The sequence below is a fragment of the Saccopteryx leptura genome, chromosome 1, assembly GCF_036850995.1.
Source record: "Saccopteryx leptura isolate mSacLep1 chromosome 1, mSacLep1_pri_phased_curated, whole genome shotgun sequence".
NCBI classification, from domain to species: domain Eukaryota; kingdom Metazoa; phylum Chordata; class Mammalia; order Chiroptera; family Emballonuridae; genus Saccopteryx; species Saccopteryx leptura.
Window position 1 is genome coordinate 383,422,221 of NC_089503.1, and position 27,310 is coordinate 383,449,530.

Sequence of the window (27,310 nt, forward strand, 5' to 3'; positions counted from 1 at the left end):
CACAAATGATAATATTTTATTATTTTTTTTAAAAAAGGAGCATCCCAAATACAGGATTACGTAAACACTGGCGGGTGAAATGTGCAATTTAAATACAGAGTGAAGAGGCCGAGGGAAGGCATCTGCCTGTGAGAGTTCTGCAGAGGCGGTCCCACCCGGAGCACGGTGTGGCGCCGTCCCCCGTGGAGGCGCCGTTTGCTTTCTGAACTCACCGTGCCCATTTCAACACTTTCAAAATGGTGGCAAGAAGTGGCATTGAATAGATTACCAAACCCCTTCTTAACTTTCTATTTTCGCTCAAAAAGTGTCTCCATATCATACTTGGTCTGCATTCAAGCCTGTATTCGGATCGTCGTTACTACCCAGGGACCTGCAGGAACTCTCTCTGCAGACATGCGCCCTTCCCGGACGGTCCCCAGCGCTCCCAGGTCTGTCTCCATCAGCTCGCACACCTTCTCTGGGATTTCCGCCTACAGCAGCTGTGCGGGCAGTGAGGCTGCTCTCCCCTGTGCTGTCTGTCCTTCTGTCAACACCTCTCCTCCTCCCCTGTGCTGTCTGTCCTTCTGTCAACACTTCTCCTCCGCTTTGGAGAAATCATTACTGTCATCACCAGACACCCTTGAACAGCCTCCTTGCCCACTATAGTCTCTGAGTCCCCAGTGGCAAGGGCGTCCTACTCTCCCACACGTGATGTGATGTGGACACAGACTCGGACTCGAACCCTCAAGTCCAAGTTCATCTTGGCTTGCTGATACCTCTGAGCGAGACAGTCTGGGCAAAACCATTTCTCTATGCACATGATCCTGTGTGAACCACCTGGCTTTCTTTAGGCACTTAGAAGAAACACTGAGCCAGAGCCCACCTCTTCTGTATCAGAAACACCTGCTCAGGGGACCAGTGCTGACCCCAAAGGGAAGGGCCGCAGCCCAGCCTGTGTTCCCGTGGGGCGGAACGTCCTGGCCCTGGGAACGAGCTGCTGTGGCTGAGCGCAGCCCCCCAATCACAGCAATGCAGAGCCCCGGGCTGGGGGGTGTGCGGGGCGGGAGAGACCTCCTCTCCCTGGGGCCCAGCCTCCTCCTCAGCCACCACCACTGGCTGGCACAGGCACACTGACCTCCACCGCTTTTCCATGGGGTTGGGGCCAAAAGCACAAGCCAGGTTGGGGGAAAAGAATCTAATTCTTCACAGCCTGAGTGAGTCAATGGTTTATGTGGAAAACAAGTGTGGAGCCCACGCCATCCTTTCAGCTTGGCTTCCTGCCCGACAAGGACCGACACGGCGTGAGCACGGGCCACAGCGCATGGACGCCCCGGACACCCCAGACGTCAGCAGCACAGCAGCTGCGACAGGCACACAGACCACACACAGCCAGGGCAGACTCCCTCTCTGTGACATGGCAAGAACTGAAAGTGCAAGGGAAGCACCAGCAAACAGCTTCTGGGCTGCTCAATGACTAGTGGGCATGACCGTACACTGGTAGCGCCACAGCCAGACCTGACCTCAAGTATGAGCCAATCAGCGTCACAGAAATAACACTGCCCTCTGGTGGCTAAGTAACCCCAACCCCACACCTTAACCTGGCGTCAGCCTTCCCCACGGTGCCAGTGGGCATCAGAACGCTGTCAGCGGGAGGTGATTCAGCTCAAACCTGATCACCATTTCCGAGTGGGAAACAGCACTGACTCCTGCTGACCACGCGCACAGAGAACAGGTCCTCAGAAACCTTGTTCTGTAAGCCTGGAGGGGCAGCTCTCAGCACCATCTGACTTCACCTCTGGAGGCCCGGGACTAGCAGTCATAAAACAGAGTCGAGCAGCTGACCCCATGGGAAAGGAGTTGAAGAGAACTGGACATGCTCATATCCTGAAGAACCTGAACGAAACGACACCTCTTTGTAGCCCGTGATGAGTCAACGCTCTGGGGAGGTGACTGGACAGCCAACCTGGACCACAGAATGGGAGCTCATCCAATGACACACGTGGCTCTAGCCATGCAGACACCGGAGGACGTGGGTCATTGCTGGGGGGAGAGATCTGGGCGGTCACACGCTATGCATTATCACGCAGCTGACCGACCGAACACAACCACTAGGTCTAATTTCTTTTCAGCTCCCCCTCCTTTGGGGATTATATTAGTATGGCTTCTTAGTGTGAGCAGCCGACAGGCCGTCTCAAAAATGAAAAATATCCTGGCATCCAAAATAACTCCACGAGTATGAAAAGAATATACAAAGAAAAAGTCTGGACTGGGACAAAGCTGGTGTCCCCCCAGGGACCCCCAGTGCTGGGGAGAAGACGGTGCCCACATCCTGAAAGCCTTCAGGTCCCCTCTGAGCCTCCCAGCCACACCCACGGCCATGTGCCACTCCAGGGCGGAGACCGGCGGCTTCCCGCTAGTCCAAGCCTGGACAGCGCACGCGGCCTGGTCTGGAGAGGTTCTTCTACTTGAGCTGTGAGTTTCCTCCCAAGTGAGTCCTTCATTGAGGCTCAAGCACCACGAAGCTGGGGCTTTGTGAACACTGCTCTGCCATCACCCTTCCTGCCAGTGAACGGGTGGTTTTGGAGCGTTTGCTGCATGAATGAAAAAACAAAACTGAATTTAAGTGCCTAAGAATTTCCTTTTAGACAGTCTGAGTGAGAGCCTCGCTCTTCCCTGATGCGATCTGGGCTCAGACGCCACCGGGAACGGCACCTTCATGAACCTCCTCTGAGCATGCCATTAGCGCCCATCTGAGGAAGACGGAGATGATCTCCTTTTCCCTTTGGTCCCTTTGCTAAGTAACGTGCCTGCTATCAAAGCAAGCACACAGAAGCCAAGAACAAAGCATAAAGGACAAGAACCGCTCTGCTGGATATGAGGCAACCGGAGTCCTGACTTCCTTTTCTGCTTCTGCAGTTATGCAAAGACTCACTGAACAGCACCAGACCTCAAATTTCAAGTGACCAGGGCTACTGCAAAGCAGGCAGCTCACTTCCCAGTGGGGCTGTGACCCCCTGCCGGGGGTGCAGGTACCCTGGGAGGACGCACGTGGATGGGAGAGTGGGGCAGGATGGGGGAGAAGCACGTCTCTTGCTCATGGGGAGGACTGGCTGTGGGCAGCCCAGACAGAAAAGCTTCGAGGAGGGGTGGACCCACAGCTGGCCCTACTCCTGAAAGTCGTTAGAAGCCATCTGAGAAAGTGGGGCGTTTAGCCGGTCAAGTTCGTCCACCTGGGGCGGATGATGCATCACGACCTCCTGGTCCTCCAAGACATCCTCCCCAGTTGCTACCAGATTAGTGAGCGATTTGCTCCGAACACACTGGAAATCCACGTGGCGGCTCTTCCCTTCTTCCTTCTCCCACGACATCTGGATGAAGGGCCGCTGCACGTAATTGTAGATGACTTCGGATCGGCCACCAGGTCTTCTCTTAATCTTTTCTTTACAGGTGGGGTAACCTAAAATAGGAAAGGCCGTCCTCATGACTTCAGCATGTGCTCACTCTGGCTGCCTGACCTCATCCTCACCACATCCATTTCCTCCCAAATCCAGAGACGCAGGAAAGTGACCAGCCTCTGACAGCGATCTCCCAGCCCCAGAGACCCTTTCCCTCCTGCACAGTCGGTCTCAGCCCTGGAAGGGAAGTAAAAGTTCTACCCCTCCTAATGGGAGGGGAGAGGAGCTTCTTACTGATCTCGGAAGCTTTTAGTTACCGGCAAGGACCCTGGACAGAAGCCCTGCGGGGCGCGGCTACTCCAGGCCTCTGCTGCTGGTGCTCAGAGGGCACACCGGGAGAACGAGCTCAGGGAAGGAGGAATGTTTAGCCTAAAGAAAAAACAGGGATGCCGCCAACATATCTGCCAGGCTGTCATATGGAAATGGCAGAGATCTTACTCAGAGTCTAGACCGAACAGGGCGGCGGTCGCCTATTAGAGATGTTGAGAAATGTCCCCACAGTGGAACAATGTGATGTCCTGCCCTGGGCAGTGGAATGATCCCTACCACCCTGTCCCCAGGGTTTCCAGAAACAAAGGAAGCACACAGTCTAAAGAGATTTACTGCCTGACCAGGTGGTGGCGCAGTGGATAGAGCATCAGACTGGGATGCAGAGGACCCAGGTTCAAGACCCCGAGCCCGCCAGCTTGAGTGCAGGCTCATCTGGTTTGAGCAAAAGCTCACCAGCTTGGACCCAAGGTCACTGGCTCGAGCAAGGGGTTACTCAGTCTGCTATAGTCCCACGGTCAAGGCACATATGAGAAAGCAATCAATGAACACCTAAGGTGTCACAACAAAAAACTGATTGATGCTTCTCATCTCTCTCTGTTCCTCTCTGTCTGTCCCTATCTATCCCTCTCTCTGACTCTGTCTCTGAAAAAAAAAAAAAAAAAAGATTTACTAGAGGATCTCAAAAACCTCTTCCAACTTGAAATCCCAACCTAAGTCAGACACAGTGAAGATCCGCTGGGTTCTGTGGGTAAGACCCACGACTTAAGGGAGAGGCGCAGGACGCAGGAGTCAGAGGCCTGTGGAGGGAGGCGGGTGGCCTCGGCAGTCTCCGAGACCCTTCCACGGAGACCGCAGGTTGGGAGTCACTGCTCAAGAAAGGATCTTTCAAGGTAAAGCAATTCCGTCAGTGTGTCTAGGCATTTCTCAAAGGTATGTATGCTGGTCACAGCCAAACCTGACCTCAAATATGAGCCAGTTAGTTTCAAAGAAATAAAATTACCCCTGGCTACAAAATAACCCTAACCCTAAGCCTTAACCCAGTATTAGCTTACAAAACTTAAAAATGTTGAGTCTCTACGCTCTAGTGTTCAGGAGGAGCCTTCCTGATCGCAGAAGGATGCCCACCGAGATGGCTAGCGGCCCTCGGACCTCCAACGGGGGAGCCCCAAGACCTGCTCCGCCCCCCAGAGGCCTGGCCCGCACTGCGCTCCTCCTGAGGCAGGAGACTGGAGCTTACTCCTCCGCTGCCTTACCGCGTTTGCAACTGAAACAGGATGAGGAGGAATGTATGGGCAAACAAATGGAAAGTGCTTCACACTCGGGGAGGACTGTCGTTCTCCTGTGTGTCCACTGTCTCGGTCCCCTGGCGGCCGGGCTGAGGGACCGGAGCTGAGGCCCTAGCTCCAACGTACCCCGTAAGCCATGCAAGCTGAAAGCGGACTGGACTCCCTTACCTTCGATTCCAATGCGGATGTTTTTCAGGCCGCGTTCCTTTAACACTGTTTTAGCAACATCCCGATTCTCAATGTATTTGAAGAACCTGTAGAGCTTGGAGCTATAAAGAACTGGGGGAGAAAGATCGGGTGTTAGTCACGGAGCGGAGACCTCCGCAAGGAGGAAGGGGGGCTGGATCACAGATTAGACATTAAATAATACAGTAACCATAAGAAAAAATCCATACAAGAAATTTTTATCATCGCAGGGCAAGGAAGGCCTTTCTGGGTATGACGTAAAATCCAGAAGCCATGAAAGAAAAGCTTATCCCCCCATCACATAGAAATATATCTCTGCTTAGTCACAACCACCACTAAAGCTAAAGCGACAAATAATCAACTGGAAATATTTGCAACTTGTACTAGAAAAGGCTAACCACCTTGATATACAGTGGTCACAAACAGTGTTTGCACAAATTGCTAAGCAAGCGACTAACAGTCTCATTTGTAATGGACAAAAGGCACGAGTACAGTTAACAGAAAAGGAAATAAAAATGGCTCTTAAAAATGAAGATGTTCAGCTTGACCTGTGGTGGCGCAGGGGATAGAGCGTCGACCTGGATGCTGAGGTCGCCGGTTTGAAGCCCGGGCTCGCCTGGTCAAGGCCCATATGAGAAGCAACTACTAGAAGTTGTTGCTTCCCACTACCCCCCTCCCCCATTCTCTCTCTTTATTCTAAAGTCAGTAAGTAAAATCTATTAAAAAAAAAAAGGAAGATGTTCAGTCTTATTCATGAAATGAGAAATATAAATTAAAACTCTAGTAAAAAAAAAACACAAAAAAAAACTCCAGTAGCAGCCTGACCAGGCAGTGGCGCAGTGGATAGAGCATTGGACTGGGATGCGGAAGACCCAGGTTCGAGACCCCAAGGTCGCCAGCTTGAGCGAGGGCTCATCTGGTTTGAGCAAAAGCTCACCAGCTTGAGCCCAAGGTTGCTGGCTTCAGCAAGGGGTCACTCAGTCTGCTGAAGGCCCGTGGACAAGGCACATATGAGAAAGCAATCAATGAACAATTAAGGTGTTGCAACGCGCAACGAAAAACTAATGAATGATGCTTCTCATCTCTCCGTTCCTGTCTGTCCCTGCCTATCCCTCTCTCTGACTCTGTCTCTGTTAAAAAAAAAACAAAATAAAAAAACTCTAGTAGCAGACAGAAAAGTTTAGTAAAACACTTTTGGTAAACGGGTGCAGAAAACAAATTCATGTTTTGTGAGTATAAATTGGCTCAAGCTCTGTGGAGAATAATTTGGCAAGATCTATCAAAATTACAAAAGCTTAAGGCTTTTGGTACAGAAATCCCACTTAGAGAAATATCATTCTATAGCGACGTGCATGTGTGAGAGACTTGTACAGAATAGTCACTGTGGCGTCACGATTTATAGCTTAAATGTCTGTAACAGGGCTGGTTAGCGATCACAGCACAATCATGCGATACAGTACTGTGCCGCTATAGAAACTCGGGAAGCTTTCAGTGTAAGAAATGGTAATGAAGCCTGACCAGACGGTGGCGCAGTGGATAGAGCGTTGGCCTAGGATGTGGAAGACCCAGGTTCGAGACCCTGTGGTCGCCAGCTTGAGTGCAGGCTCATCTGGTTTGAGCAAAAATTCACCAGCTTGGACCCAAGGTCGCTGGCTCAAGCAAGGGGTCATTCGGTCTGCTGAAGGCCCACGGTCAAGGCACATATGAGAAAGCAATCAATGAACAACTAAGGTGTTGCAACAAAAAACTGATGATTGATGCTTCTCATCTCTCCGTTCTTGTCTACCCCTCACTCTGACTCTGTGTCTCTGTAAAAAAAAAAAAAAAAAAAAAAGAAATGGTACTGAAGTCTGTGGAACACGGTATCATCTGAGAGAAGGAGAGCCTCGTGCAAGTGCCCGTGTGTGCGCTGAGTGCATCGGGAAGACACTGAGGAGGACAGCGGACAGACGAGGCCCGCTGGGAACGAGACTTTTCAATGTATATCCTTTCGTACTTTTTGGATTCTGAATTATCGCTAATTCAAATGGATTTAAACATGAAACAGACGGAGGTAAAAATGCCGGCTCAGAAGTGACGCCGGACCAGACGCTGGTGGCAGCAGGGCAGGCAGACGTGCACTCTGCTCCCCGGACACAGGGAGCACCCGCCTCACTAGGCTGAGCTGACCACCCAGGCGGTGTGCTCATCACTGGCTCAACAGTGACATTCCCAGTGCTCCTGGGACCTACTGCTCCCCTGGGCAGCATGTCACTGGCCAAGAACATGGCGTCATGCAGGTGGCTCCTACTTTGGGAATATTCCTCCCCCATGGGTGGGGGGTGGTCTTCGTCCCAGTCCACAGAATCCTCATCCGTCAGCACAACGATGTGGCACTCTCGCTCCCCCTTCTTGGCACAGCCCACCATGATGGGCAGGATCAGCTCTTCGAGGTAGTGATCGAACTGCTTGTGGGCACCGTCGTTAGACAGCTCGTGCAGCAGCGCGCCTGGGGAGAGAGGGACCCAGTGAACACCCCGCGGCCCACGTGCGTGTTCCTGGAGTGACAAGACGCGAGTGATACTGTTACCACTGATAAGGTCAGAGAATTGACCCATGAAAGGGCAGACTGTTTGTTTCCTGCTGCACAGAGATAACTAGCCCATTTTGTTAGGTGTTTCACATTCTACCATGCTTCCGTTTCCTGCTTAATATTAATAACACCTGAGCCTTCTGATGAATGGAGATTCTGCTGAACACAGGGTCATACCATAAACATGAATTCTTCCTGAGACAGAACCTTCATTTGGGGACGACTCTGTGGCACTCCTGAAGATGCCCGGGGCCCCAGCGTCATGCACCTCGAGTACCACAGCTGAGGAGTCATCTCGTTTGGTGACACCAAGGGGCTTGCGCTAAGGATACGCTAGACCCAGTGGAGAAAGCACCAGTCCGGAGAACGTGGAGGACTCTGCCAGGAAATGTGTCATGAACTTTAAAGAACAATTTAAAAATAATTTTCAGGAAGCCTGGTAATGATAAGAGCATGGACTTTGTATTTAATTAGTTCTAATCTCAGCTTTTAATGCTTTGAGTTTTAAATAGCTAATTTCTCAGTCTCATTTGTTAATTAAGGTTATCACCCATCTTTTAGGGTTGTTATAAGCACTTATGCCAAGTTCACATCTGTAAAGCACTTAGCAAACACTAAGTTAAAATAATAATATATATTGAGTGGGACACTTGAAACCATGTCAACACAATAAATTAAAAATTAGAAAAAAAATTAAAATAATGATAAAAATAATGGTAAGAACCCAGCTAACTTACACTGTTTAACTTTATTAGTGAGACATCCCGCACACGTGAGACTCAGTAGCGAGACTTCCCGCACACGTGAGACTCAGTAGCGAGACTTCCCGCACAGGTGAGACTCAGTAGCGAGACTTCCCGCACAGGTGAGACTCAGTAGCGAGACTTCCCGCACAGGTGAGACTCAGTAGCGAGATTTCCTGCACACGTGAGACTCAGCACCCTTATCTGTTAAAAGGTTGAGATACCCAGGTCCCAGGAAGGGAAGGACTCAGCCTGATGACCCAGGGGTCAAGCCACGTTTAGAACCCACTCCATGTTCTCGTTCCTCCGCCTCCTCAGCGCTCAGAAGCACAGGGGATGGAGCGCATCCCGCCTCCACCTCCGCGGATGATTTTCAATCCCGTGAAACTCTTTCTGTTTATCAATAAAAAGTGCCAGTCAACTGCAGGCCAACTAAGTCCCACTGCACCTGTACTTACTCAGATCCTGACAGCGGATAGTGTTGAAGTCGAAGTTGATGCAGAGGTAATCACACGTATCTCTCAGGTCTGGGATAGAGATGCCGTCAGGACAATTGATGATGCCAGTTTTGTAATAATCCTGTCAACAGGTTAAGAAGAAGAAATGTAGGCAAAGGACAAGATGAAAAATGACCGCTTCAACACCCTCTTCATCGCTGGTTCTGTTCAAGTGATGGGTTCCGAGCACCATCACGAAGCTGGGCGACTCATTAAATAGTAGTGGCTGCAGGCGGTCCTGACATGTGTAATCACCATCTGACGCCTGATCAGGCTCACACAGCGAGAAGGCTTACGTTACAAGAGGAAAAGAGAAAGCAGGAGAGTCAGGAACACGCCTGCTGGAACTGTCAGGGCGTGGACCCTGCGGGCCCGCGGGCAGGATGTGACAGAAAGGCTAGCACGCACCAGCACCGTCCGGAAGACAGTGCAGCTGATCCCCTCAGCGATCTCATACTCGCCCTTCTCGTTGGGCCGGGTGAAGTTGTACTCTCGTCCGGGTCCAAACATCCTGAAAGACAGCAGGCAACGGGGTGACCATCTCCCACAGGATTCGTCACCTCCCCTCCAGGAGACTGTCCATGTTACTCTCTCCTAGTGAGAGGTAGTGGAGGCTGGGGGCCCAGCCCCCAGGGAGGTACTCGGGTCTCAGGAAATGCCCCTTAGACGGGAACGGAGGCAGCCATTGCATTCAGCGTTGGAGTGCTTGGAGGCCTGAGACCTCACGCGTCCCCAGCGTGGGCTTCTGTGACAGCAAATGAAGTGAAACAGCACCACAGAGCTGGATGGGCGAGGGCACCTCTCCCACCCCGCCCCGGCCCAGGACTCTGCCTGCACGTGCACCGGGCAGCCCGGGGCAGCCTCCCGCGCTCCTGCCCTTGCCTGGTCTTTCCCCTCCTCTGCCAACATGTCTGCCACGCCGGCCCTCAGTACTCCTGGGCTTTGCTTTTCACGTCCCATCTGACAGGTGGATTTGTATTACTAGGTACAAATGTGTTCATGCTTTCCCTTCCTGGTACAATTTAATGGTGGAGCTCTGGGGGAAAGTGCCCTTCTTCCCTCCAAGGAGTAACTGGCACACAGGACACGTAAAAAGGGGGTGGTATTCGAGTGAGCAGTGTGACACAGGTCAGAGCCACAGGCCTGCTCTGGGCATGAACTCAGAGGCCATGAGGATACAAGGAGGAGTCTTGCTTTCTTATTCCTCCTTTCCCATCCCTCCTCCCTTATGCCAAGTCCCCTCCGGCAAAGCTGGCCCCTGCCTTCTAGGACCCTGCTGCACCTCTGTGTGAGCTGCGGTTAGGTTACCTAACCGGAAGCCAGGCGCTGCCTCCAGCCGACTTCAGTTCCCTGTGGGGGCACGCGGCCACTTCCTTCCTGGACCTGCGGGGAAGCCCTACCGTTCCACTGGGCACACTGTCAGCCTCCCCTCTGAAGACCCGGAGAAGACTCCCTCGACCATATATCAGGAGTCCATCCTGATAAAAGCCGTCTCCAAAGAATGCCGACGTTTTTCTGGAACGTTCTGGTTGAAATCTAGCCAAGACAGTTATGACTCAAAATAGTGAACACCACGCCATGAATATACTCCCCTCACCATCAGTGGGACCTAACCTCAGAGATATTTCTCTAGGAACGGCATCAATCCGGTCTCCCTCTCCTAGCCTGTCCTCTGTGACTAGCGGGTCACAGTAAGCTCATTATTAGCTGGACTTACAAATACTGTATGTAGCCACAGGACAGAATTCATGATCTTAGTCAACTCAGCTGATGGGCCATTTAGATAAAGAAACCTTCCTGAGATAATCTACTCCTAGATTCAGAGAACCAGTCACCCAGGAACCTGTAACCCAGAAAATGCTTGCCTTCCCGTGATCGCTCCTTGCAGAGGGAACCCAGCTCGGCCCGCCAGCCCCCGCCCCCCCCCAGGAGCCCTGTGGGGGCGGGGCTGGAGGCAGGGCACCGAGAACTGAGGCCAGGAAGTCAAGTCTGGTAAAACATAGGGCCAGCTTAGAAGATGTTTTAATGTCCTAGATTAATCTTAATTCAGACGTTTGAAAAATATATAGGTTTGGGGTTTTTTTTTTATGTGAGAGAGTCAGAGAGAGGGACAGATACGGACAGACAGGAAGGGAGAGAGATGAGAAACATCAATTCTTGTGGCTCCTTATTGTTCATTGATTGCTTTCTCATGTGTGCCTTGATGGGGGGGCTACAGCAGACTGAGGGACCCCTTGCTCAAGCCAGTGACCTTGGGCTCAAGCTGGTGACCTCGGGGTTTCGAACCTGGGTCCTCTGCATCCCAGGCCGATGCTGTGACCACTGCGCAACCGCCCTGGTCAGACGAAGTTAGATCTTTAAATAAGATCTACTCCTAAGTAGATGAAAATCCTTAAAAGCCAAATGTGTGTACAAACCCGTTACTGGTACTGTTATTTTACTCTCAGCCCACCGGCCCTTCCCCAGGTTAAGGTCTCTGACCAGCCAGGAAGGGGACTCCTAACTCGCAGCCCGGCTCCCAGAGCCTGCTCCTCCACACAGGTGCGGGCCCCCACTAGCTCTGACCCTGAGCCCTGGGGCGGGGGTGAAGAGTGGAGGGTGAGACCACAGTCTGAAGAGAACAAGGAGAATGAAGAAGACGATCACACAGCAATGCAACAGGCGGACACAGGCTCCGGAGGCCAACAGCGGCGGAGGCTCTGAAACACCACAGCGCGGGTCCCTTTCCAAGCACCATGGCAAAAGGTGGCAGGAGAACAACGCTTTCGGGGACTGGCTGTGCTGTCCTGTCATGTGAAACATTTGTCTAATTCTGTCTTTTCTTTATCAAGAGACAAAAGAAGTCCCCCCCAAAAAATAAAAGAAAAAGAAAAGATCATGATTTACAGATCTCACCTCATCCCACCAAGTCTGACTCATGGAACCCAGAAAACGTGAATAGAAGAAATTGTGACTAGAAGAAATCAAGTAGCTGACTTCTGTTTTGGAGTGAGTGCACAGAGGCACAGGGAACGAGACGGACCATTTCCCAGGGTTCTCCCTGTCTGCACGGACTTTCGTTCACTACACTGGCTTTGCACGTAACTCCGGTACCCAGGCCCACAAGTCACCCCCACACAGGGTTTCTGAGCTGCGTGTTCTCCCTGTCTCTCCATGGGGGGGGGGGGGGGGGGGAGGAAACTGGGCAATGCAATGCTTTTTATTCTCGCGTCTAAAGCCAGATTGACAGCAGGTGTTCTAGTCACAGAAACAGAGCATTTGGAAGGAAATGATCACCAATTACCTCCCCAACATGGTATCCGGATGAGCAGTGAAAATCTGCGGGTTCACCACAAAGCGTGTGCCATCTACAAGAAGTGTCACTTTCTCTGGCGCCTGGGGATGGACGTGACTGCCAAAGCCCGCCGTGCTGTTCCCGAAGCGTTCTGGAGCAGGAAAGGGCTCATGGCTCCGTTTGCTCCCACTCGGGAAGCAAGGGCCTCTGATGTCCTCGGGGAGCGGCATTATGTGCGGGAACAGAGGGTTTGCTGGTGGGGACGCGTGGTCAAGTGAAAGGTCTAAAAGATCAGACAGACAAACCAAAATAGCTCAGCAGTGGAAGCCTTGGGGGAAAAAAAGAAACCCTCTCTTCTTTAAAAAACAATAAAAAAAATTAAACCAGAAGCTCACAGGTTTTCAGGGGTTCACAGGCAAAATTCTTGCCTAAGGCAAGTAAAGAACAAATACACCAAGAGACTTATATTGGACCCCCCCAGTTCCCCCCCCATGCATGTGTGCACATGCATGTGTGTGTAGTGGGAATAAAGATAATAAAGGTAGTAATACCCACATTTTAAAATAAAATTAAAAGTTTTAAAAGTAAACTTGTGCATGGTTTAAACAAATGAAACATTAGGGAAGACGGTTCATGGAACAGCACGCTCTTGCCACCCCCACGACCACCCAGGCTTGTTTCAGGGGCGGCCACTTTCTTCTTCTGTCTTCACTTCTGTCTCTAAATAAGACTCACAGTTCCTGTGTTTTATGATTTAAGGAACCTGCTACCTCTGTGTGCCACAACTGTGTGGCAAGTTTTCCACAGTCTTCAAAAATGTCTCCAAGTTTTATTTTCCAGAAAGATAATGATGGATCCTGTCTAATGCATCACTTTTTCTATTAAAGTCAGAGGAAAAACACATTTTCACTCCTCAGAAAAGAACTGACCTCACCAACAGCACTTTTGGAACACGCAAGTCTTCTTACTGACAGCCAAGTCCACTGCGAGTGGCCCTGGGTGAGGGTTCATGCTTGGAATCTCAGGGTTGGTATCAACAAAGAGCCATTTTGGTTAAGTGATTTACTTTCTTTTCCTTTTTTTTTCTTTTTTAAAGTGAGAAGAGGGGAGGTAGAGAGACAGACTCCCACATGTACCCCGACCAGGAACCACCTGCAAACCCCTATCTGGGGCTGATGCTCTGCCCATCTGGAGCCATTTTTTTTCTTTACTTCTTTTTATTAAAATTTTTTTAAAAATCTCATTTTTAAAGAGAGAAGCAAAAGAGAGAGAGGGAGAGGGAGAAAGAGAAAGTGAAAGCAGAAGCGGGGAGGAGCAGGAAGCATCAGCTCCCATGTGTGCCTCGACCGGGCAGCAAGCCCAGGGGTTTGAATCAGTGACCTCAGCGTTCCAGGTGGATGCTTTATCCACTGCTCCACCACAGGGCAGGCCCATCCGGGGCCGATTTTATTTTTCTAAGCCTGGCTCATCGTCTGTGTAATGAGAATAATGTTCATTCATTCCATCTACTGCACAGGACTGACCAACTGCAAGCCTGTGAGAGCAGGTAGAAGTGGCCTGCACCAACTGCAGTAATGAAATCTGAGGTGTGGCCCTGGCCAGCTGGCTCAGTGGTAGGGCATGACCCAGCATGTGGATGTCCCAGGTTTGATTCCTGGGCAGGGAACAAAGAAGCACCCATCTGTTTCTCCACCCCTCCCTCTTCCCCTCCTGCAGCCATGGCTCGACTGGAGTGAGTTGGCCCGGGCACTGAGGATGGCTCCATGGCCTCTGCCTCAGGTGCTAAAATATAGCTCCAGTTGCAATGGAGCAAGCCCCAGATGGGCAGAACATCGCCCCCTAGTGGGGTTGCCGGGTGGATCCCAGTCGGGTACATGCGGGAGTCTGTCTCTGCCTCCCCTCCTCTCACTAAATAAAAAAATCTAAGGTGTACAGAAGACCATCAGGAACACGTACTGACCCAGGAGGCTCCTAAATTGGCAGTTCTCCTTGTATTTTATTTCAATGTAAAAATGTTTCTTAATGAAAAATTTCAAACAGGTTGAAGCAAAGCATTAATACAATATGTATAAGCCATTACCTACATTTGGCAAGCTCGGTTAACATTTTTCTACATTTTCTTCCCACCTTTTTTGGGGGGGAATTATAGAAACAACTGTATGTCTCACTCCCACCCTTCCTGTATTTTAAATCTGTATACAGTAGTTCATGAACACGGAAAATGCCCATGACTCTGGGAAATTAGTCTAATTTTCAGGCACTTAGGTAACCAAAGTACATTCTATTTTTTCTCCCACTAGTTTCTAGAGAAAAAGAAACCAAAATCTAGATCAAAAATCAATTTTGGGTTCACATCCTACAGCTGGAGGATTTCAGTTTTGAATGTGGCCCTGATTTTGCCAAGAGCTAAGTTTCCCCAAATCCACAGGCAGCCTGTAGCAAGAAACACCTTAATCACCAGACCAGACAGGCTTGCACAGGGCAGGGCAGGTCTCAAAAATGAAAAGAGGTCTCTAAGTTGCTACTACAGTTCTCTAGAAAGCTTCCCGTGCCCCCAGCAATGAAGCAATTAAATGAGGCTGATTCCTGAAGGGTGCCTCGGGCTCCACCCTTAAAAGACAAGTAGGAAGAGACACATTGCAGGAATTCTCCCAAAGGGTGCGCTCTAGGGGGCAGTCACTCAGCTTCTCTGTCAGTTTTTGTATCTAAAATAATACCACACAGTCTGATCAGAAAGACACAGGTTCAAATCCCGGTCCCCTAGGTCCTAGCAGTATGCCTCCAATTCCTCATTTTTAACGAGAAAATGAGTCAAACTTTCTGTTGAAGGCCAGAAATGAAATATTCTGGGCTTTCTGGGGCAGAGTGTGCCATTGTAGCAGGAAAGCAGCACAGACAACATGGAAACGTAAGGGCATGATGGCTGTATTTCAAACCTGTACTTACAAAAGCAGGCAGCAGCCCAGAGGTGACCACACCCTGCCACCCTCGATCTGAAGGATGTATGTAAAACTCCCAGCACAGCGAGTGGGCAGTAAGTGGGCAGTGCTGTGACTGTTGCTACTGATTTTATTAAAAGTCAGAAAGAACCTAATAGTTTATCAAGAGCCTTCACTTCCTGGCCTGACCTGTGGTGGCGCAGTGGATAAAGCGTCGACCTGGAAATGCTGAGGTCACCGGTTCGAAACCCTGGGCTTGCCTGGTCAGGGCACATATGGGAGTTGATGCTTCCAGCTCCTCTCCACCTTCTCTCTCTGTCTCTCTCTCCTCTCTCTCTCCCTCTCTGTCTCTCTCTCTCCCTTTCTCTCTCCTCTCTAAAATGAATAAAAAATAAATAAAATAAAAAAAACCTTCACTTCCATTAACTCAATAATCTTCCAGCCTTGAGGGGTAAGAAGGATGTTAATATTCTTGTTTTCTCAATGAAGGCAGTGGGGCTCGGGGAGATTAAGGCTATGGTGACAGTGGATAGGTCGCAGAGCTAGAATTCGAACCTATCTTCTGCCTGCAAACCCGTGACTATTTTTCTTTCTTTTTTTTTTTTTTTCATTTTTCTGAAGCTGGAAACAGGGAGAGACAGTCAGACAGACTCCCGCATGCGCCCGACTGGGATCCACCCGGCACGCCCACCATGGGGCGACGCTCTGCCCACCAGGGGGCGATGCCCTGCCCATCCTGGGCGTCCCCATGCTGCGACCAGAGCCACTCTAGCGCCTGGGGCAGAGGCCACAGAGCCATCCCCAGCGCCCGGGCCATGTTTGCTCCAATGGAGCCTCAGCTGCGGGAGGGGAAGAGAGAGACAGAGAGGAAAGCGCGGCGGAGGGGTGGAGAAGCAAATGGGCGCTTCTCCTGTGTGCCCTGGCTGGGAATCGAACCCGGGTCCTCCGCACGCTAGGCCGACGCTCTACCGCTGAGCCAACCGGCCAGGGCACCCGTGACTATTTTTCATACATCATTACTGCCAACTTAGATGAGCTGCTAGACGAATTAAATAAGCAGAGAGTTTCTGTGATGGTTAGCTTTATGTAACTGTGATATGTAAACTAAGCCAATTCACTGGATATGTTCCTTAGATGAAGAACATTTATGTCTTCTGGGCAGAGCGGATGCGTGGGTTCAGAAAGCCCTCCAGATTAAGTCAAGATCTATCTCATCAGCGTACCGTCAGTCCTGGGACCCAGAGGATACGTGAGATTCTGAAGACCAGAGGAAGTCAGGCAGCTTGTTTCTCTTTCCTGGACTGCAGCTGGGGTGCCGTCCATCAGGCCGCTGGGCTCCTGCCGCAGGAACCTGTCGTTCTCACCGCCACGCTGCACGCTCATGCCTGGGCCCTACGCCCAACTGTGGGCTTGATCGGGAAAACCCTGCAAGACAGGAATAGGCAGGACTCAGAAATTTCAAAACAGGTTGCCGACGACTTCCGTGGCACGAAAATCAAGCTCGAGGGCTGACAGCTCTCCTCCTTGTTTGAGAAGATATCACATCTCCAACACTTCTACGATTTTATATTGAGAGGAATCGGCTGATGTAAATGATCTGTTGGTGAACCTGTTACTAGGACATCACTTTAAGTTTTACCCACAGAATGGCACTGACCGCACTGATTTTTATGGTGCTGTGATAATACGGTGGTGTTTAAAAGGCAAGAGATTTCTGCGATCTGAAGAGAAAGCAGAGTCTATAACATATGGTGTTGTTTATACCAAAGAGACACCAGAGGGGAAGAGTCCAATTGGTCACTTAGAGAACACCTGCCCATATATTTTTTAAAAACCAACACATACTTCGGCAACCATAGAGCACCAGGAAATGGAAAATATTCACAGTGATAATGCTACTAAAATGAGAACTGAAACTCCGAGTCACCTGCCCTAAAAAAAGCGAAATTATCAGTTCTCTCTTTCACTTTCTATAGCTTATGCTCACTCCCCAACACCCAGCTATCACTGGCTATCACTCAAAATCACACCAAGCTATCACTGGCCTTAAAGCTAATGGTCCCCCCAGCAGGGGGCAGCCATCACAGAAACAACTACTGAGGGAATGCCATGTGCAACGTATCCACTGATCAGGCAGAATGGAGAGGCCAGGCAGAGGGCTTCTAACCTCTCCTCCAGGCAGTCATGCCCCGCAGCCCTTCCCCTTGGGGGCTGCCCATCTTCTGAAAACATTCCTGACGTCCACCCTACTCAGCACTTTCTGTACTGTACTGATTTTGGTGTTTTCATGGAAGAATCATCTTACATCATCTATGGATTGCAGGCTAACACCAATTTGTGAAGAAGGTCACTAAGGGCAGTAACATGTCTTGTTTTGTTTGTTTTTTTAAGTGAGAGGCAGAGATAGTTTCCTACATGTACCCTGACCAAGCCCCCTAAGAGCAATCGATGCTCTGCCCATCTTGGGCTGCTGTCCTGGCAATGAGCTATTTTTAGCACCTGAGGCAGAAGCCATGGAGCCATCCAGGGCCAACTTGCTCAAACTGAGCCATGGCTGCAGGAAGGGGGGGAAAGGGGAGGGGAGAGGAGAGGATGGAGAAGTAGATGGTTGCTTCTTCTGTGTGCCCTGACTGGAAATCAAACCTGGGACTTCCACACACCAGGCTGATGTACTACCGCTGAGCTAGCTGGCCAGGGCTTAGTTATGGCCATTAAAATAACTTTATGCTAGGAACTATCCAATGTAAGGTATTTTCCCCCGCCGAGAAGGAAGGAAGGGGCCTGGAGCTGCAAAGTGTGGAATAATAAAAGGCTTTATTGAGTACAGAGCGCGCATCCCGCCCAGCGAGTTTCCTTGGCCCCGAAGAAAGAAAGATGGAGGAGATGGAGGCCAGGGAAGTCGCAAGGATTAAACCGCGTGGGAGATATTTAAAGGGGTCCCTCTAGGGAAGTAGAGCTAATATGACGTGGTGAAATCTCACTGGCTGGCAGACGGTCGCTTTTTTCCAAACGGTTCCTGTGAAGCCTCTTTTGGTGCGCTTGGTTGTAGGCAGTCCTAGCCCAAGTTCCCGGGTCTGACCTTTCCCACCTGACCATCCCCCATTATCCACCGACCTTACATCCAAGGCACAAAACAGACCAGGCAAAGCTCATGACTCCTAATAAAAATCCAGTTAACATGCGACAGAATCTCTGGGGTGATGTCCCTAAAATCCAGGACACTCTTGTACTTGCTGTTACCCAAAGCCCGCTAAAGGAAGTGACACACAAACTGTTAAAGATTACTTAATGGCAAACTTCCAGGAACTAGACAAGATAAGATAGCAATAATATCTTAAAAAGGAACAGCATTGTCAACACAGCAGGCCATTTTACAGGAAAAAGCTAAGTGTGTGTACAGTAAGAAAAGGTCTGAATGCCTCAGGGAAGAGATCCATGGGCCTGTCCGTGCTGAAAATCCTGGAGGCAATCCACATCACCGTGTCAGAAGATGGTTCAAGGACTGGTTCCAAGAGTGTCAAAAGTTTTCACTGATTCTTGCCTGACTAGCAGTAGCGGTGGCGGTGGCACAGTGGATACAGTGTTGATCTGGGACCCTGAGGTCCCAGGTTTGAAGCCCCGAGGTCACTGGCTTGAGTGCAGGCTTGCTACTCAAGCTTGATTTCTGGTCACCGGCTTGTATTTGGGATCATCGAAACAATCCCATCCTAGCTGGCTTGAGCCCAAAGGTCATGGGCTTGAGCAAGGGGTCACTGGCTCGGGTCAGCCCCCCCCCCCAAGGCACGTATGAGAAGCAATCAAGGAACAATTAAAATGATGCAAATACAAGTTACTGCTTCTTCTATCTCTTCCTTCCTGTCTCTGTCCATCTCTCCCTCTCAAAAGAAAGATTTCACTGATTCTTAGCAAAAGTAAGGACAAAGCAGACAATCACACTCACACACAGATGCACACATCACACAGACACACATGCACCAATTTTAAAACCCTTGACATTAAAACATCAATCTAATAATAGGTTTTAGGAAAAAGAAGCACTACTATATTAAATGTATGTTTGATTTTCAGATACATCCTGATTTCAAAAAGATTAAAATGTCAACTGAAGAATTATAGTAGGTTAATGTAATGTTTTCTTGGGAAGGACTACCTTTTGTACCCAAATTATATCTTTACTTCTTTTTTTATGTTTAAAGATGTCTTTTCTTTAATGAAATCATGGTAACAGAAAGTGATGCCCGGATGTTATTTAATGTCCTAACTGCTGGCAACTTCACAAGAGGCTCCCAACTGCCCGCCCGGGCCCCACAATATTACTAGTTATGACTCTCAAAAGATGCGGGATCTCAGTCACCTTCCACCCGACTACGAAAACATGTCCAGTTCAGTCCTGTCTACCAAAAATAGAGTCTCTTGCTTAGCTCACTGTACCGCTGGGCAGAAAGCCTTGGCGGAAAAGACTTTTTTCCCCGTGTTGAGCTGAAGTCTGCCTTCCTTCCTCTGAGTGCCCACTCTGACCTACCTCCAGGCACTGGTTTTAGTCCTACCCCCTGGAATAACGTCCCTCAGAAAACTGTGGTAGAACCGAAAAAACATTTGTTTGAAGGTATTAGACAACCGGTAAGATAGTTCCTGGGGAGATGTGATGGTCAATTTTAAATGTCAACTTGGGGAGGCTGCAAGTATTGAATCAAACACTGATCTAGGCATTACTGTGAAAGTACCTGTATTTGGTAGATGGGAGGAAGATCTCTACTTCACTCTGAGGAAGAGCAACCTCGATCATCTGGATGCCTGACCCAGTCAAGGAGTCTCTGAGGAAGAAGAAATGTGACTATACACGGCGGCTTCAGCTCCGGCCCGAGCTGCCAGCCGGCCCCTCCTGATGGCCGCGCCCAGTCCCCCTTGTAAGCCAGCTCCCTGCAAGCATACCGTGAGATACATGTGTGTAGTTACACACAGACGGTATATCACATTATTCTGAGATAGGTACACACACACAGAACCGTATTCTGTAACTAAATCAAACAAACCAACTCCAGGACCAAACAGCCTGACTAGCAAATTCTTCCATGCCTTTAAGAAAGAAATTCCATCAATCTTACACATTCTTCCAGAGAATAGAAAAAGAGGACCATTTCCCAATTTGTTCTGAAGGCAGCATAACACGGACCCCAGACTTGATAAAAACATTACCAAAAGGGAATGTTGGTCCCGTTCTCTCATCAACAAGAATCCTAAACACATCATTAAAAAATCAAATCCAGATACATTAAAAAAAGATAATGCAACATGACAGTGATTTTCAACCTTTTTCACTTCATGGCACACATAAATTAATTACTGAAATTCTGTGGCACACCAAAAAAATATACTATACTCTTTCCTGATCTGACAAAAAAAAAAAATAGGTATTAATTCTGATTGATTTACAAAAATAACAGTAATAATAATAATCATTACCAACTCTTTTAGTTCCACAGTGACTTTTTTAAAAATCAGGTGCCTATACTTGTATATAAGGATCTCTGGTACCAAGAATTAAACGATTAGACACAACTTTTTATGTGATGTGCCCAGTAAGATGCAGCTCTATTTTATGACCTATATATTTATGGTTCAAGACAGGGCATTCACACTGGACACTATTGTGTTGGCTGGTGTCATCTTTTTATTTGGGAAAAGAGGTCAGTGCCCCTTACTAAACAGTCAGGTATTGCATGTTTTAAATTAAAAAAATTTTTTTCCCATTGATTTGAAAGAGAGATAGAGAAAGGGAGAGAGAGAGGGAAGTAGGGAGGGAGGGAAGGAGAGAGGGAGAGAGGCATCATCTTGTCGTTTCCCTTAGTTGTGGACTCACTGATCGATTCTCTAACATGCCCTGACTGGGAGTCGAATCCGCGACCACAGGCGATCCAGATTAATGCTTTATCCACTGAGCCAACCAGCCAGGGCCAGGTATTATGTTTTTAAAATTCTTGTGGCATATTGGTTGAAAATTGCTGCATCATGACAAAGTTTGACTTAACATGTAAAATCAATCAATATAACTCACCACAATAAAAAGTAGTTTTAAAATACTAACTAAAATAGCATGAAATAGGCCCTGGCCGGTTGGCTCAGTGGTAGAGTGTCAGCCTGGCGTGCAGAAGTCCCGGGTTCGATTCCCGGCCAGGGCACACAGGAGAAGCGCCCATCTGCTTCTCCACCCCCCCCTCTCCTTCCTCTCTGTCTCTCTCTTCCCCTCCCGCAGCCGAGGCTCCATTGGAGCAAAGATGGCCCGGGCGCTGGGGATGGCTCCTTGGCCTCTGCCCCAGGCGCTGGAGTGGCCTGGTCGCAGCAGAGCGTCGCCCCCTGGTGGGCGTGCCGGGTGGATCCCGGTCGGGCGCATGCGGGAGTCTGTCTGTCTCTCCCCGTTTCCGGCTTCAGAAAAATACAGAAAAAAAAAATAGCATGAAATAGTATTAATATTAGGTTTTAAAAAGGCAGGTTGAAATAATAAATATATTCATAGAAAAACAGATGGAAAATATTCATAATTATTCTCCTTTACTTGTAGGTTCATCATATGATTTTATTTTGAAATGGTGTTTTATTGAGTACTCCAAAGTCTCTAAAATACTTTTTAAATGAGAGAAAAGGAAGGTGTATCTCTAACACAGGGGACTCTTGAAGAAAATGTTGTAATTTTTTAAAATAAAAGCTTAGAACAGGAAACTTTGTTATGGCAGCCCTAGCAAACTAATACACAGATAAAACTGCAAAAATTAAATTTCACTCTTTCCCACCAAAATGAGCTTTAGGACAAACACACGGAAGGAGTCTCATATGGTTTTCTGGCAATGTTTTTCAACCTCCCACAGACGAGTGCTGGCCTGAGAAAGAGTTAACACCCTGACATGTGAAGATTACAGACCCAATGATCTTAGTCCCTTAAGCTCAGGGCGATTGTCACTTATCAGCCTGTATCACCAATGAAAATACCACTGAGGTTGTCTTAGAGATCTCAGCAACTTGCAGGCTCATTCAGACAACCTTTTATACCTGCAGAGCATTGACAGATCGTGCGCAACAGACAAACAGCATTCGGGCAAACTGATGTCATCCTCAATGCATCGTGCATTGGGGTTCGGAGATCAAGCATCATCTTGTACAGTGTCGCTCTGTCACGCGCAGTAAAATAAAATTTTATTCATTGCACACTTCCATTTCTGGCGGACTAGGTCACTGGTCCCCAAGTCTAAAAAGATTGAAAACCATTGTTTTACGGTATAGACTGGGATTTTCAAAGGGAGCTGTTTTATTCTAAGAAAGTTGAAATTTCTTTTAATAATCTCAACAATAATTTACTCTCACTTTCCTCTACAACCTTACTGACAGTATTTCACATCCATACAGCATACCATTCAGATTTTGTTCATATCTGTTACTGCAACTGATCCTCACAACCTTCTCTATGAAACAAGCAGGATTGCAGTAACAGAGACACCTGAAACCGAGTCCTCCGGCCAGGTCACAGGTCTTTCCACTGCGCCTCAGTGCTTTCCAAACTTGGGGCAAGACTCCCCGTTTTTGTAAGGACAGAGATCATTCACTTTATATCTATACTTATCATAAAGCCTTAAAATTTCAACAGTGGAAAACACAATATGAACCTAAAGAAGACAGTAACTTGAAATAAATTATAATGAATAATAGTAATAAAACCAATGAACAGCCAGCATTTCCTGAGAATGTGCAGCATCTCAGGCACAGCTGTGAGCACTTCACAGGCATTAACTCAATCCCAATAACCCTCCAAGGTGGGTACTATTATAATCACTATGTCAGAGACACAGAAACTGCCGGGTACTTTATCCAAGCTGGTACATGAAGGAGCTAGGATTTGAGCCCAGGCAAGATGGGCTCCAAAGCCCACATTCTTAACCACTACCCCATGGGGAACAGCTGACCCCTGAACACGGGTTAGGGGCATCGACCTCCCACACTGTTCAAAAACTGCACAAGTTCTCTGCATACTCAGATTCCCAAACGTGGAACTGACTGACCCTGGGATAACACAGGTTTAAACTGAGAGGGTCAACTGAACTGCAGTCATTTGAAAAATAAAAATTCATATTCATGAAACCTCATAGTTCAAGCCCATGTTGTTTGAAGGTCAACTGTATGAGGGTCTAAGGCTATTAAGCATAAACCTCAACGGTTTTGGAGCCAGCCAGATGGAAGTTTGAACACTGACAATAGGTTTATGACTTTGGGCAAGCTTAAGCTCTGCGTGTCTCGGATTCCTGAGTTATAAAATAAAGAGCACAAATTGAGACAATGGACATAAAAGCATTTAGTACAGCGTCTGACAGACAGTAATGTCGATGATACAGCAAGTCCAGTATTTCTCATTCTACTTTTCATGAATACATAAGAATGATCCAACATCTAATGTGGGACTCCCAGCAAAACTAAGTATCAAAAAGTTCTCTTCTTGCCTGACCGGGTGGTGGCGCAGTGGATGGAGCGTCCGACTGGGATGCAGAGGACCCAGGTTCGAGACCCCGAGGTCGCCAGCTTGAGCGCAGGAGAATCTGGTTTGAGCAAAGTTCACTAGCTTGGACCCAAGGTCGCTGGCTCGAGCAAGGGGTTGCTCGGTCTGCTGAGAGCCCGCGGTCAAGGCACATGTGAGAAAGCAATCAATGAACAACTAAGGTGTTGCAACGAAAGGCTGATGATTGATGCTTCCCGTCTCTCTCCGTTCCTGTCTGTCTGTCCCTCTCTCTGACTCTCTGTCTCTCTGTAAAAAAAAAAAAAAAAAAAAGTTCTCTTCTTTCATCCCTACTTCTTTCCTTCCTGCTATTGCAGAAATGCACATATACCATTCGGATAATCTCGCTTCTAGTAGGAGCATCAGAATATATTGAATCATATTAGTAGTTACATCAGTCTTTTATTCTGTCTCCCACAGAGATACCTAGTAACTTTGGTAAGGACAACAGTACAGTTATGTGACAACTTCAAAAGATTCTGGACATTGTTCAAACATCTAACACAGGGGTCGGGAACCTATGGCTCGCAAGCCAGATGTGGCTCTTTTGATGGCTGCATCTGGCTTGCAGGCAAATCTTTAATAAAAAAAATAATAACGTTAAAAATATAAAACAGTCTCATGTATTACAATCCGTTCATTTCCTACCGCTCATGTTCATGGTTGTGGGTGGCTGGAGCCAATCACAGCTGTCCTCTGGGACAACACCAAATTTTTATTGGATAATGACGAACACGGGTCATTGTATGGTTCTCACAGAATTACATTTTAAAATATGTGGTGTTCATGGCTCTCTCAGCCATAAAGGTTCCCGACCCCTGATCTTTACATAATAAAAGATCACCAATGTACTTAACTTTTACTGAATCTTCAAAAAAAAAACAAAACATCTCTTGGGATTACAAAATAACTACATATTTGCTCCTGTTTTTCCTTTTTCTACTTATTCCAGGCTCAGAGTTCCTTATTTTTAGTATTCCCACTCGTCAGGATTTATATGGTTCGATGACATTCTCCTTCAATCTCCCTTTTTTCCAAACACTGCTACTTCTGTAGTCAGTGAACGTCTCTGCCGTTTTCTTCATCTCCTTACAAGTTAATTTCTCTGGAGCTTTTCCATGTTTGAAGCCTTTTTCTCGAGACAGCTCAGGGGGAAGAACGCTGGGCCAGGAGCCAGGAGTCCTCACTCAGCCATCTCATCTCTCAGAGTCTTTATCTGAAAGACGAGAGGCTCGCGCTGGATACATTTGTAATAGGTTTCCTTATATCTCTAAGCGCATATTTCCATGACTCTGGGTATTCCAACCAGAAATCATTCATTTTCCAACAATTTCCCTAAACTGTCTATCCAGTTAGCCAAGGAGAGGCAGGCACATTCAGATCTGGGGGCAGAGGAAGTTGTGATAATCAGGAAACCCAGGACTTTGGAAGGAAAGATGTGACATTTGGTGAACCAATAGGAAAAAAGATGAATTAAGAGGAGAAATCAGACACCAAAATGATACTGAAGTCGGAAAGAAGGTCAGAAACACAGAGCCTGACTCGAACCTCACGCCTCCACATTTACTTAAAGAAGGACTAAGAAACAGAAAAGGCTTCTGGTAGCAGACTTGAGGATCCAGCCCTGCCTGCAGGGAGCCGTGGAACTCGGGGCCACCTCTGCAAGGTTACTGCTAAAATGACCTGCTACCCGTGCTCTGCACAACACACACATTACTGGGGTATCTGATGACGGAACTGAAAGCCCTCCTAAATGCTACCGGTGCTGCCACAAACCGGGGAGTCTGAAAGCTCAAGGCCCTGGGGGATGGCACGGCACCCGCCGCCCTGGTTCTAAGGGAAGGAGCCCCAGTTAGCCGAGAGGAGGCAAATCCTGCTAATGGCACTGTTGGTCTGATAATATGGAAAATAGCCCCCAGAAGGAAAAAGGACACATGAATAGGCCCTGGCTCTCTCTCAGCCACCAAGGCAATGTCAGAAATATGTATGAAAGTCATTTCCTACCCTGGTGTCAGAGTCTTGGCTCATGGACCGGCGGGGGGGGCAGGGGAGAGTAAATCAACAGAGGGATAAGGGAGCTGGGCAGCTCTCAAAGTCCTCAGGCCGCCCTATGGTGCTGTTTCTTCAAGTGTGGGCCCTGGGTCACCAGTAACAGCCCAAGAGAGAGGGTGCTTGGTTAAAATGCATACTCAGGGACCCATCACAGATCTCCGGAACCAAATTTCTGGGAATGGTACTGGCATTTACGATTTTTATTTCTTGATGGATTTTAGAGAGAGAGGAAGAGAGAGAGAGAGAGAGAAACATTGATTTTGTTGTTCCATTTGTTATGCATTCATTGGTTGATTCTTGTATGTGTCCCGACCCAGGATGGAAGCCACAACCTTGGTGTGTTACCAGGACAACACTCTAACCCCATTAATCTACCCCGCCAAGGCAAGTACTGGCATTTTTAAGGAGCAAACCTATGTCTGAGAACTACTGCACCCATAATTTGGGGGAGGGTGCTGATATTACTACACATTTTGGGAGCCTTAAGAAAACAACACAAACCCCTCAATTTCTCAGGTTAACAGCTGCAGCTAGTCGCTGCGCAGCTTACAGGGGGACAACAAAAGGGCCTGGAAAATGCATGTCCACAAACTGGTTCCACGGTTCCTCCACTGCCCTGTTTATACACTGTTAAGTTGGCTGGCTGGTCTGTTTATAGATAAATCGGTTCAACCCAGGAATTTTCAGAAAGAAACACAAACTCCAAAACAGAAGAGGTTTTTTTTTTTTGTTTTGTTTTTTGGGGTTTTTTGATCGTGCAGTGCCAGGGCTGTCAACCTGAAGTCACTGTGGGCTACTAAAAAGTGAGGTTTCATTTAAAAGAAAATGACCGGTTAGGGCTCTGCCCAGCGCCTCTGCAGACAGGGCCGCCCACGGAGGCTCGCGGGTGCGGGTGCGGGTGCGGGTGCGGGGCAGGAACGCCGAAGCAGGCGCGAAAAGCGGCGAGCAAATGCACTCTGCTCGAGTTGAGGAGGCAGTCCCACCAGCTACGTCATTTTTAACGAGTTTAGTGAATAGCCGGAAAAAAAGAAAAGAAAACTCGTGCCTGCGACTGTTTCATCAATGAACGCTCGGGAGTTCCGACTGGCGGCGAGCCCGACACAGCCAAGGCCCGCAGGAAACAGCTCGGGGACACTTCGGCCGCCCCCGCGGCCGAGCCGACGCTGGCCGGACAGGTGACGCCGCCCCGGCTCGCCGGGCCCCCCGCGGCACGGACACCGGCGCCGGGCCCGCCTGCCGACGCTGCTCCCCGCGGCGAGCGCAGCCCCGCGGCCTCGGCCCCGGGCGGCGTCCCGGGCAGACGCCCCCGCCCCCACCCGACACAAAGACAGACCGCGGGGCCGCGCCCGCCGCCCCTTACCTGCCGCCGCCCGCTGCCGCGCTCCGGGGCCGGGAGCCCGAATCCGCCCGGGAGGCGCGCGCACCCCGCCCGCCCGCCCGCGCCGCCAGAAGCCGCCCCGGGACCGGCCGTGCCGCAGCGGCGCGCGCCCCTCGCCCCGGCCGGCGCGGCCACGCGGCTGA

The 27,310-nt window shown here is 49.0% G+C and overlaps 1 protein-coding gene across 2 annotated transcripts; it reads right to left on the reverse strand.

Moving 5' to 3' along the window:
• On the reverse strand, positions 1-27,306 carry KCTD20 (potassium channel tetramerization domain containing 20). 2 transcript variants are annotated; one of them, XM_066359536.1, is made up of 10 exons: positions 27,150-27,295; positions 19,926-20,015; positions 16,425-16,626; positions 12,272-12,545; positions 9,397-9,499; positions 8,950-9,070; positions 7,467-7,664; positions 5,159-5,269; positions 574-3,436; positions 1-533 (listed from the first exon to the last, which is right to left on the reverse strand). In XM_066359536.1, the coding sequence occupies exons 3-9, from the start codon at positions 16,582-16,584 to the stop codon at positions 3,144-3,146; spliced, it is 1,260 nt and encodes a 419-aa protein (XP_066215633.1). In that variant the 5' UTR covers positions 16,585-16,626; positions 19,926-20,015; positions 27,150-27,295; the 3' UTR covers positions 1-533; positions 574-3,143. The 2 variants fall into 2 exon arrangements, with proteins under 2 accessions (XP_066215633.1, XP_066215632.1); XM_066359535.1 differs by lacking the exon at positions 19,926-20,015 and having other exon boundaries at positions 27,150-27,306.
• Positions 27,307-27,310: the final 4 nt, after the last annotated feature.